The following is a 12,744-nucleotide window of genomic DNA, read 5'->3' as shown; positions in this document are numbered from 1 at the left end:
TTGAAATATGGCCTCGAGTTGTACGCCAAGAGGTTATATCGCACGTCGAGCTATAAACATAATTTCACGAGTCGGCACGACGAGTAAAATATTGTCAAAGCAAGTGATTATACACCTTTGTTTACTACAAATATATAAAACTATAGTACCACTGACCAGATTCGACATTACATCCTTGAGTTTTTGTATTAATTTGCAAAGTAAAAAGAGTAATAAAAAACAGTATTTTGACATTAGCTTACCCAAAGATATTTTACTCGTTACGCGCATACATCTGTCTTAGCCTTGGCGTTTTAAACGCGGGTTCACAAGTATCCGAGTAGGCGTTCTTTTGAGCTATTCATCATGCATTAATTGAGAGGTTTCATTTTCCTTACTGTTCCCATTATCTAAATTACCCTGATTCCATAGCACTGAACATATAATTTCTCGCAATTTTGGGCGTTCCAGAAGGATAAACCTACACCTACATATATGTTTGGGATGAGTAGAAGCCTGATAGGTGTAAAAAAAAAAAAAAAAAAAAAAAGGAAACATATTTTTGACCCTTTCTACTTTTAAGTACATTTCGCATTGTCTACACATCGACTGCGGTTAAACTATTGCCCAAGGTGATCTTAAAAATGTACTGTGACCCGAGACGAAGTAACCTGTCTTATATACCTCATCCCGCATTTCATTGCTAACAATATTTATACATATCAACAGCATATGCCTACCAGCATGTATTTGCATGTGTATCTGTGGCACTGTGCGCATACCCATTAATAAATTCACGAGGAACCATTGCGTCCTTGTCTTGCTTAATACGCGCATGTAGAGCTATGCCCAATAAATATATTTCGCTTTATATTACCCAGCCTTTAATAACGAATTTCTATCCTGCCTTTTTGATCAATCTGATACCTAGAGTCTTCTTATAGGGTTTATAAAATGAACAATTTAATTCAGAGTTAATTCCCTTACAAAAATGTACCATGGTAACCATGGTACTTTTGTCCAAATTACCATCCACCATGGTAACCATGGTTATCATGGTACCAAAACAATGAAATACATGGTTTAATGACCCAATGTATTTCATTGTTTTGGTACCATGATAACCATGGTTACTATGGTGGATGGTAATTTGGACAAAAGTACCATGGTTACCATGGTACATTTTTGTAAGGAATACCACCCCCACCCACGGCCCCTCCCTACCCTAAAACACACACAGCCTCGAAAGAAAAAAAAAGTATACAGTTACCAATGCCGTCACACGTGACCCCAGCATCTTCAGAATGCACACAGTTGTGAGATAGGTAACCGTTGTGTTGACAGAAGGCGAGGTTTGACTCAGATCCAGTGCACTGCACATTATCCAGGATAATTTCCCCCGTGCCTTGGCCAAAGTTTGCGCTGCTGGAATAAGCCGAAGCATTTGGATATCCCAATGTGTGACAAACTACATGGGCGTCATCTAAACCCCACAGATCGTCACACACTGTACCCCATGCACCTTGGTAGTAAACCTCAACTCTCCCTTCAAAGGATCCACTTCCACCAACCAAACGGGTCCTCAGAGGTTCTGTATTTAATAGAGAATAGTCATTGACATTAGCGTGTAAATCAAATGATTATTTTTAAAATACCATAGTCACACCAACGATACCATTCGGTGTCGGTTTGGTATTTGGGTTGGCGGTGTGACGTAAAGTATCCAATGGAGTCACTTTTCAGCTGTAGAGATGTCGTTGTCGACTGGATACGTCACCGGACTGTGGATCACAGGGTCCACGGTTCGAGTCCCGCCGCATCACTAATATCCTTTGGCAAGACATTGATCTACGTTTGCCACACTCAACCCAGGTGATGTAAATGGGTACCTGGCAGCTATTAATTCATTGAAATGCTGGAGCGCCGTTATGGCAGCCATGCCAAAGTCAGTTTAATAATCTGTGAAGTCTGACCGCTATACAAGAACCCAATATTATCACTATCGGACTCGTACGTCAAAGGCAGTATATATTCGGAATTTAAGAAGAATGATAATATACATTAAAAGTTCAATGCATTCTTTATGAGTTGTCTTGTAGTGCGCTTAAATTGTTACCGACATGCCCTTGTTTTCCAGCATGCCAAGTGACACTAGCGACACTTGCGACACAGATGTACGCATTTTTTAATCAGGCGTAGAGGCGTGTTCAAGGTTTCCTGAAAATATAATTTACTAAATCCTATTTTTCGTCAAAAGGGCTGTTTTTGGACGCCCCCTCGGATTTAGGGGTGACCGGTACAACAAAAACAAAAAAAAGCTCTGAAATATTGTGTATTATGAAGAAAAAAAAATCTTTTGAATAAACAAGGTTTGCTTAGTTTGTTAGGTAGTGGCAGGTAAACCCCTCTTTTCTTACTTTGGGCTCTCCGCTCTATACATCCATCAAATTTGATTTGATTTTTTTTTTTTTTTTTTTTTCATTCGCAAAGGACTCTTTGTACTTAACCATTGAGGGTAAATATTTTTTTTTTCATTCGCAAAGGACTCTTTGTACTTAACCATTGAGGGTAAATATTTTTTTTTTCATTCGCAAAGGACTCTTTGTACTTAACCATTGAGGGTAAATCATGTGCTGCGGGCCGGGAAAAGGGTATTGACTTGATCTATTTATCCATTCCAGGGGATCACAAACAGCTTTTCTGAAATACCCCGCATTGCTGCTAGACAAGGGCCCCGTTTCATGAAATAGAGTTATCAGTTACAAGCTACAATAACTGCTACAAGCTCTTGAAATGTGGGTATCTGATTGGCTGAAAGCTAATTTGTCATAAGATTTTAGCATTTGTTATTGATAACAAGTTTCGTGAAATAGGGGCCCTGATGTTGTAAAGAATAAGGTTTTGAAGACATTCAAACGATACCATTTCTGTATAGACTGTGGGCTAGCATGCAAAAACCGAGTAAGAGCCACAACACATAGCATAACGTGCTCTAAAAGACACACGATTTTAACAGGCCCTCGAAAAATGACTTGAAAACATATTCACTGAGGTTGAGGCTGGAAAGAACAGCTTGATTTTCTTAGCTGTACTTCCTTTTCCTCAGCTTAAAAAAACTATACGTAGACATTGGTTTAGATTAAATCTCCTTTGTGGATTCGGACCTCAGTGTAGTCATGTGTGCTCTGAATTATGGAATTCTACTTCTCATTACCAGAACCGTTTTAAATATGTAATGCCTCTTTTTATAAGCATTAATATTTACACGTACTTCAGAAAGAGTTCTCCTATTGAAGTGGAAAAAAGAATTTGAGGGAAGAGAGAAGTAGACAACAGAATTCCCAATAATATCCCTGAAACGTTCCTGCACTGAATGATTAATTATTTTCACAAGATTCTTCGATATACGCTAGATATCATAGGCAAATCATACTCTCATGGACAGTCAAAACATCCACACAAACGTTTGTCTGGATTTATGATTTAATCATGACTGATTGACAAGAATAGATATGGGGGCGGGGTTACCGCGGTGAAAGAGGATGAGAATGGGAAAGGGATAGGGAGGGCAATAAAGAGAACATAAAAGAAGAAGGGTGGACGGAGATAAACAAAGAGGAAATAAGGGCAATGGGGAAAAGAGAAAGAGATGGACAGAGACAGGGGTAAGAGGAAGAGGGGGAGGGGCAATAGTATAGTATTAATGACTGCTTTGAGAGAAATAGTTGTTTTATTACGCTCAAGGGAAGGTTAGAATTGTGCTATTCCCCGAGGCTTGCCGAGGGGAATAGCCCAATATTGTAACCTTCCCGAGAGCGTATGAAAACAACTATTTCTCGAATATTAAAGCAGTCATTAATACTTTTATATGCCGAAAAAAAATAGACTAAAAAATGAAAAATTAAAAATATTTATCATTTTTGTCGAAGACGGGATTCGAACTCTTGCGTACAACAAGAGGTGTACCGAAAACCAACGCTTAGACCACTCGGCTATGGCCCGCCGTTAACATGCTTGGCAGTTTTCTCCAATATATACATTAAAATGGATTGAAACCGGCTTCGCGTGTGATGAATGCTTCGCAAAAGCTCCATATACGGACTCTTCTTTTACTTTTGCAATGCATATTGGCACGAACTTAGATCAAGATCTATCGGCAGATGTTGTTTTTTTGTTTTTGGAAGTTTATTTTCGTCTTCATGTCAACAATGCAAGATAAATTTGTCGGTAAGATCGATCGAGATTCAATTGTATTGAAATTACCGACCAATCCTTCGCACACATACGGCATCCTCCATCGCTCAAACCATTTTTTAACATGTAAACCTATGGGGTAACCATGGAGGCTGACCAACTTTTTTTAATAACCATGGTTATTAAAAATAGTGAAATGTTTTATGCATGGTTACCGAGAATTTTACAGGAACAGTTGAAGTTTATGAATGCAATTCGACCAATCAGATGGCTGGATTTCTTAAGTGAGGTATATAATTGGAGATAGAACACAGGGGAGGCAGGGGAGGTAAGGACAGAAGGATGAAGAAGAGCTAAGGAATTTAAGAGGGTGATAAAAGAGGAAGGGAGAGACGGGAATGGTTAGGGACTGAAGAGAGAAAGAGAGAGAGAGAGCTAAATGCAATGAAGAAGCGAGTGACAGAGCAAAGAGAAAGAGAGAGGGGCATGTAGTGAGGGAGAGCAGATGGGTAAGGAGAAACTTAAGGTTGTATAAATACAGCAGGGAGATGTGAGTTTCCCCTATGTAGAGAGAGGAAGATAGATAGTAAAAATGAACTGAGAGACAGGACTATAGTTGGTAGGAGAAAAACAGGGATATTGAAATAGAGAAGGAATAATAGAGAAAAGGGAAATATGTGGATAATAGGGGTAAAATAGAGAGAGAGAGAGAGAGAGAGAGAGACAGGGGTGGTGGAAATGGGGCATATAGATAGAAAAGAGAAACAAGACATAGAGAGAAGAAATTCAGCGCACCATAAGGATGACAAGGGTGGAAAGAGAAAAGAAAGTAGGAGAGTGAGAGAGAGAGAGAGAGAGAAGAAATAGAGAAATAGAGAGAGAGAGAGAGAGAGAGAGAGAGAAAGAGAGAGAGAGAGAAAAAGAGAGAGCAGAAGCAAAAAAAGGGGGGGGGGGCATTAATGAGGGGGAGGTGGAGGTTCGATCTGCTCAAATTATTTCAAATATTTTATAATTATTTTAAATTCATATTTGTGAATGGAACTCTTAATACAATTAGGAATGCATGATAGTTTGCTTTTTAATTTTTTACCGGCAACAAAGAAATAATTATCAGTACTGAAAGAGAATAATGGGGATCATACATAGGAGTCATCATTGAAAACAACATACTGATCAGTTATTAAGAATGAAAATATCGTTTTGCATGTTTCTATGTGAGCATCTAATCAACAGATAAAGTAGAGAAAATAATAAGGAACAATTATAGGGAGTTATCTGCTTGGAGGCGGCCCGAAAGTTTTGAAATATCTAGTAGTTGGTATTGGTATTTATTTTCCATATCACAATATTAAAAACAATACAAAGTAAATGCATGTACATAGTAAAATCAATAGTTTAGTAAATGGCTGGATAACCCATTCAGCTTTGTTAGTATAACAAAACTGTTCTTCCCTGGGGTCCAGGAATTAAGATACCAACACTTATTATACAACATACAATACAACATAAAATTATATACTTTGAATACATATATAACCTAAAACAGATAAGAGAAGCATAAAACACCCCCCCCCCCCCCCCCCCACATCCCAAGCATGTTCCATTACAGATCAGAGCAAAACTGATTTCTTAAATTTAAAAGTTTTTTAAATTGTTGGATAGCTTAATAGTTAACGGTAGGTCATTGTACTCACGTGAGCCTTTATACACAAACATTTTACGGCAGCATTCACTCTTTGGTTTGGGAAGTTTAATATTTCCTTGCGATCGTAGAGAATATGGATAGTTACAGTATTTGAAGGACTCCTTTAAATAAGGAGGAGCCAAATTGTTCAGGGATTTATAGACCATTATATTTAAACGCAATTTACGTCTTGAATGGAGAGATTTCCACCCTAATTTAACATGACCCAATGTATTTCATTGTTTTGGTACCATGATAACCATGGTTACCATGTTGGATGGTAATTTGGACAAAAGTACCATGGTTACCATGGTACATTTTTGTAAGGAATACCACCCCCACCCACGGCCCCTCCCTACCCTAAAACACACACAGCCTCGAAAGAAAAAAAAAAAGTATACAGTTACCTATGCCATCACACGTGACCCCGGCATCCTCATAATGCCCACAGTTGTGAGATAGGTAACCGTTGTGTTCACAGAAGGCGATGTTTGACTCAGATCCAGTGCACTGCACATTATCCAGGATAATTTCCCCCGTGCCTTGGCCAAAGTTTGCGCTGCGGTCATAAGCAGAAGCACGTAGATATCCCAGTGTGTGGCAAACGACGTGGGCGTCATCTAAACCCCACAGATCGTCACACACTGTACCCCATGCACCTTGGTAGAGAACCTCAACTCTCCCTTCAAAGGATCCACTTCCACCAACCAAACGGGTCCTCAGAGGTTCTGTATTTAATAGAAAATAGTCATTGACATTAGCGTGTAAATCAAATGATTATATTTAAAATACCATAGTCACACCAACGATACCATTCGGTGTCGGTTTGGTATTTGGGTTGGCGGTGTGACGTAAAGTATCCAATGGAGTCACTTTTCAGCTGTAGAGATGTCGTTGTCGACTGGATACGTCACCGGACTGTGGATCACAGGGTCCACGGTTCGAGTCCCGCCGCATCACTAATATCCTTTGGCAAGACATTGATCTACGTTTGCCACACTCAACCCAGGTGATGTAAATGGGTACCTGGCAGCTATTAATTCATTGAAATGCTAGAGCGCCGTTATGGCAGCCATGCCAAAGTCAGTTTAATAATCTGTGAAGTCTGACCGCTATACAAGAACCCAATATTATCACTATCGGACTCGTACGTCAAAGGCAGTATATATTCGGAATTTAAGAAGAATGATAATATACATTAAAAGTTCAATGCATTCTTTATGAGTTGTCTTGTAGTGCGCTTAAATTGTTACCGACATGCCCTTGTTTTCCAGCATGCCAAGTGACACTAGCGACACTTGCGACACAGATGTACGCATTTTTTAATCAGGCGTAGAGGCGTGTTCAAGGTTTCCTGAAAATATAATTTACTAAATCCTATTTTTCGTCAAAAGGGCTGTTTTTTGGACGCCCCCTCGGATTTAGGGGTGACCGGTACAACAAAAACACAAAAAAGCTCTGAAATATTGTGTATTATGAAGAAGAAAAAAATCATTTGAATAAACAAGGTTTGCTTAGTTTGTTAGGAAGTGGCAGGTAAACCCCTCTTTTCTTACTTTAGGCTCTCCGCTCTATACATCCATCAAATTTGATTTGATTTTTTTTTTTTTTTTTTTTTCATTCGCAAAGGACTCTTTGTACTTAACCATTGAGGGTAAATCATGTGCTGCGGGCCGGGAAAAGGGTATTGACTTGATCTATTTATCCACTCCAGGGGATCACAAACAGCTTTTCTGAAATACCCCGCATTGCTGCTAGACAAGGGCCCCGTTTCATGAAATAGAGTTATCAGTTACAAGCTACAATAACTGCTACAAGCTCTTGAAATGTGGGTATCTGATTGGCTGACAGCTAATTTGTCATAAGATTTTAGCATTTGTTATTGATAACAAGTTTCGTGAAATAGGGGCCCTGATGTTGTAAAGAATAAGGTTTTGAAGACATTCAAACGATACCATTTCTGTATAGTGTTAGGTCGGGACAATCAGCTCACATTGGCCCTAACCATAACTTATTATTATATCAATTCATAAAGGAAATCAAGACGATTTGGTTACCTTTTGATCCGATTCTTCGTTTATTATTCTCGACTCGAGCAACAACTCCAAAATTAGCATATTCATAAATCATCTAATTTGCATATTCGTAACATATCTCCCCCCATAAAAGAAATTTTCTATCAGTAGTTAGAACTTTCTTCTGAACAATAATCGTAAGATCTTAAGGTGATAAATTAACCACACAAAAAGTATTTAAAAGCTAGCATGAAGATCATCTTTCTAATATCAAAGACAGACTGATTAGTCCTTTCATTCCAACATTCAATAACAAAACACAAACTGCAGAAAAAGGAAAACAACTTTGATAGATCAACATTATACGATCTCTTCCTGAAACCTGTAAGTATCAGGACATTAATCAAACACAATGCCTGTGTTTTGTAAAGAACCACAACCTGTAATGGTCGGAACACATCTCTACACATCACACATAATGAATATATGAGCGTAATAAGCATGCGCGATAAATGAAACACTGAATATTCAGCAAAGGCGCCGATATCCAACATGCGCAAAACACAATTCGCATAACAAATGATTGCATATTCATAATGAACGCGTACAACGTAGTCACATGACGCGTTGCTATGACGACACCTCATTACTATGTCGGAATGCAGTGTCTCATTAAATATGTGGGTCAACAGAAGCAATATGTTATAATGATCCACATAACTGTGCACAGCTCGATTTGAAATATTTCTGACATGAAATGCAAGAGTTACTGCTGCAAGCTATAAATTGAAACTTGTTTAAATACAAACAAATAAGCAAGACTTATCAAGTTAAATCACACACACATACATATGCAATACTGGCAGTCAATAATCTTTGAAATCTGTGTAACAACATTACGCAAGTTGTGATGCTACACCTTTGTTTTGCTTTCAATTTGTTTTACACCTGTAATTTTTGATGTTGTTATGAAATGGTAAATGCATTAAGCTTTGCGTTGCATAGCTAACAATGCTGGGTATTATTATTAACAATAACTATTCCCTTTTTATCAAAAGAAAACTATTCTAATAACGAACAAACAGAATCGAGAAAAGACATGAAATCATTATACATGTAGGCACAGGTAAGGAAACAATGACATACATGTATGGTGCACATTCTCCACAGAATATACCGTAGTCCACTGTCCATACTGGCAATTCCCTGTTAATAGGTGAAATGTTCATACATGGTCATTCATATCACAGTTATCACAGTTCAGAATTATTGAATTATCTGATCCATCAGTTCACAGAGTTAAAAGACATGTACAGATACAAAGCAATAAATCGTGTGTAGCTTCCTTATGACAAATAAAGACAAAATATTCTAGTTTCTTCACAATTTGTCGAATGTTTAGTAGGCTTGTTTAAGCTCTAGAAAGCGTGTCTGCGATTATATTGTCCTTTCCTTTGATATGAGTCACTTTCAGTCCATAAGGCTGGAGAAACAAACTCCAACGAAACAGTCTCTGGTTTTTGTTTCTGAAGCGCTCAAGAAAAGTTAATGAATTATGATCTGTGAATACAGTCACCTCTGAAGAGTTGCTAATGTACACGTCGAAGTGCTGAACTGCCAAGACGAGACCAAGGCACTCCTTCTCTATAGTAGAATATCTTCGCTGGTGTGGGTTGAGCTTCTTGGAAAAGTAGCTAATGGGTTTCAGGAGACCCATGTCATCCATCTGTAGGAGAACAGCACCAACTCCTACATCACTGGCGTCAGTGGCAAGCTGAAAAGGCTTCTGGAAATTGGGAGCATCCAGCACTGGTTTTGACATTAGAACTGCCTTTAACTTCTGAAATGCTATCTCACATGAGCTTGACCACTCAAACTTAATTCCCTTCTTGAGAAGGTCAGTGAGGGGTGCAACAAGGTCACTGAAGTTTGGAACAAACTTGCGGTAAAACCCGCACATCCCAAGAAATCTCATCACTTCCTTCTTGGATGAAGGGGCAGGAAATTCCACGATAGCTTGGACCTTTGCTTGCCGCGGGACAACATGTCCCCGTCCAACCTCATGACCCAAGTATGTGACGGTGGCTTTAGCAAATTCACACTTGGCCAAGTTCACAACAAGACCAGCCTTGGTCAGTCTGTCAAACAAGTCTCTCAGGTAAGCTAGGTGATCTGACCATGTATCACTGAAAACCAGGATATCATCAATATACACCACTACATTGTCAAGTCCCGCAATGACATCAGTCATAAGCCGCTGAAATGTTGCTGGGGCATTTCTCATGCCAAAGGGCATAACTCTACACTGAAATAACCCTTGGGGAGTCACGAAAGCAGAAACCTCCTTCGCCCTTCTTGAAAGGGGTACTTGCCAGTACCCTTTCATGAGATCAAGCTTTGTGATGAACTTCGCACTACCTACTTGGTCTATGCAATCCTCAATACGGGGTAGGGGAAACGAGTCAGGCTTAGTCACAGCATTAACTTTCCTATAATCAATGCAAAAGCGCTGACTTCCATCAGGCTTGGGAACAAGGACTACAGGTGAACTCCAGCAGCTCTGACTTGGCTCAACGATACCACAGTCTAGCATATACTGAAGCTCTGTCTGCACCTGATGTTTCTTTCTAGGATTCAATCTATAAGGATGCTGTTTGATGGGCAAACTATCTCCTACATCTACATCATGTACCGTTCGCAGAGTACAACCTAACTTATCTGTACACACTGCAGGGTACTCACACAGAATCTCTATCACATCATGCTGTTCCTGCTCAGACAAATGACCCAATACCTCAGCAGGATTTGCCATCACCTGGGAATTGTTCACCTTACCAGACATCCCAGATCCAAAATCTGCTTCCTCTGTGAATTCAAGCATATCTGGATCACTGTCAACTGTTTCTTCACACACAACAGCAACTGGCACTCTATCCTCATGGTCATAATATTTCTTCAGCATGTTAATGTGACAAACTCTCTTAGTCTTCCTCCTATCTGGAGTGCTCACAAGATATGTCTCCTTACCCAACTTTCTCTCCACCATGTACGGTCCACTAAATTTAGCTCTGAGTGGTTCACCTGGCATTGGTAACAACACTAGAACTTTGTCACCATGCTCAAAGGAGCGAGATTCTGCCTTTTTATCAGCACGAGCCTTCATCACAACCTGAGATGACTTCAAATGTTGTCCTGCCAACTCACACGCCCTCGATAGTCTTTCACGGAATTGTGATACATAGTCCAACACATTCTCACTTTCCTCCTTCATCTCAGACAAGAGTTGCTCTTTCACTACCTTCAATGGTCCTCTTGGTTCATGACCAAACACCAGTTCAAAGGGGGTGAACCCTGTGGAGTCATTAGGAGTATCTCTGGAGGCAAACAACAAAAATGGGATACCCTTGTCCCAATCTCCACTATTCTCCAAACAGTAAGACTTGATCATTGTCTTCAAGGTTTGGTGGTACCTCTCAAGAGCACCCTGTGACTGCGGGTGGTAAGCAGATGAGTTAATCTGCTTGATTCCAAGTTGATACATCACTTCTTGAAATACATTTGACGTGAAATTTGAGCCCTGATCTGACTGGATCTCATGTGGGAGACCATAACGTGTGAAAAACATCAGGAGGGCATCAATCACTGTCTTGGCCTTGATATTTCTCAATGGGAATGCTTCAGGAAAGCGAGTCGTTGTATCCATGATAGTCAACAAGTACTGAGAACCAGTCCTAGTCTTGGGTAGAGGGCCCACACAATCTATCAGAACACGACTGAATGGTTCCTGACTAACAGGAATGGGAATAAGTGGTGCTGGCTTGATTCGATGTTGAGGCTTCCCCACCACTTGACAGGCATGACAAGATCTATACTCAGATACATCTTTGCGGAGTCCCGGCCAGTGAAAATGAGCCTCAATTCTGGCAACAGTCTTTCTCACACCAAGATGTCCTGCCACTGGAATATCATGAGACAACCTTAAAATCTCCTGCCTATACTCCGGGGGAACTACAATCTGATTTACCACTGCCCAGTCTTCATCTGCTGGACGCCCAGCTGGACACCACTTTCGCATTAACACATCACATTTTGTGAAGTAGCACTGTGACACCTTTTCAGCTTCTCCTGCTGGTAGAGCAACATCAAACAACTTCTTCAAGTCCTCTGCTGCTTTCTGAGCCTCAATCAACGCAGGTTGACTGAAGATAGGCTTATCATGAATCTGGTCATCTAATTGGCCCTCACCCAACATTCTGAAAAAAGTGTCACCCAAATTGACTTCACCATCATTGTCATCTTCTTCTTTCTCTTTCATAGCCTGGGCTCTAGTAACTACACATGAAGGAAAAATACCAGGAATTTCATTTTTTCAATTCCTCTGTCTCTGAACTCACCTCAGGAATGTCACACACAACGGGTGATGGGAACACCTTACCTCCGGCTAAATCATTGCCGAGCAACATTGAAATTCCTCTCATAGGCAACTTAGTAACAATGCCAACAGTCACTGGTCCAGATACTAATCCACTGCTAAGCTCGATGTTATATAATGGAACCGGTTTGAAGCCATCATTCACATCTTGAATCAAAACTTTCTTGCCTGTGAAATTCTCTGTGTCCAAGGACGACGCATCAGCAATAAGCAGAGTCTTCATAGAACCACTATCCCTTAAAATCGTGATAGGCAACTCCTTATCATCAACACTGAACCTAACCGTGCCATAAGAAACAAAATCTAGAAATCCTTCATCAATCTCCTCATCATGTCCACCATCTCTTACTTGATCACTTCTTTTTGTTTCACTGTGATCATTCATTTCATGTTTTTGCATGTCAACCGCTGCAGGGCGCACAAAGCCACTAGGCTGTGTA

The 12,744-nt window shown here is 40.0% G+C and overlaps 1 protein-coding gene across 1 annotated transcript; it reads right to left on the bottom strand.

Moving 5' to 3' along the window:
- Positions 1–253: 253 nt before the first annotated feature.
- LOC763830 lies at positions 254–12,124 on the bottom strand. Its single transcript, XM_030983650.1, has 5 exons — positions 9,449–12,124; positions 8,239–8,254; positions 6,265–6,585; positions 1,250–1,570; positions 254–336 (listed from the first exon to the last, which is right to left on the bottom strand). Exons 1-5 carry the CDS (start codon positions 12,122–12,124, stop codon positions 254–256), a joined length of 3,417 nt encoding a protein of 1,138 aa, XP_030839510.1.
- Positions 12,125–12,744: the final 620 nt, after the last annotated feature.

Source organism: Strongylocentrotus purpuratus, unplaced genomic scaffold, assembly GCF_000002235.5.
Source record: "Strongylocentrotus purpuratus isolate Spur 01 unplaced genomic scaffold, Spur_5.0 spur5_scaffold_13, whole genome shotgun sequence".
NCBI classification, from domain to species: domain Eukaryota; kingdom Metazoa; phylum Echinodermata; class Echinoidea; order Camarodonta; family Strongylocentrotidae; genus Strongylocentrotus; species Strongylocentrotus purpuratus.
The sequence above is the reverse complement of the archived record's forward strand: the minus strand, read 5'-3'. Positions and strand labels throughout refer to the sequence as shown.

Bases quoted from the DNA above. Each gene is read 5' to 3' on its own strand.
- LOC763830 (XM_030983650.1), bottom strand. From the start codon at position 12,124: ATGTTGGGTGAGGGCCAATTAGATGACCAGATTCATGATAAGCCTATC. The intron at 1,571-6,264 runs GTAACTGTATAC...TATTAAATACAG, and splicing joins GGTCACGTGTGATGGCATAG to AACCTCTGAGGACCCGTTTG. The intron at 337-1,249 runs GTAACTGTATAC...CATGATGAATAG, and splicing joins GGTCACGTGTGACGGCATTG to CTCAAAAGAACGCCTACTCG.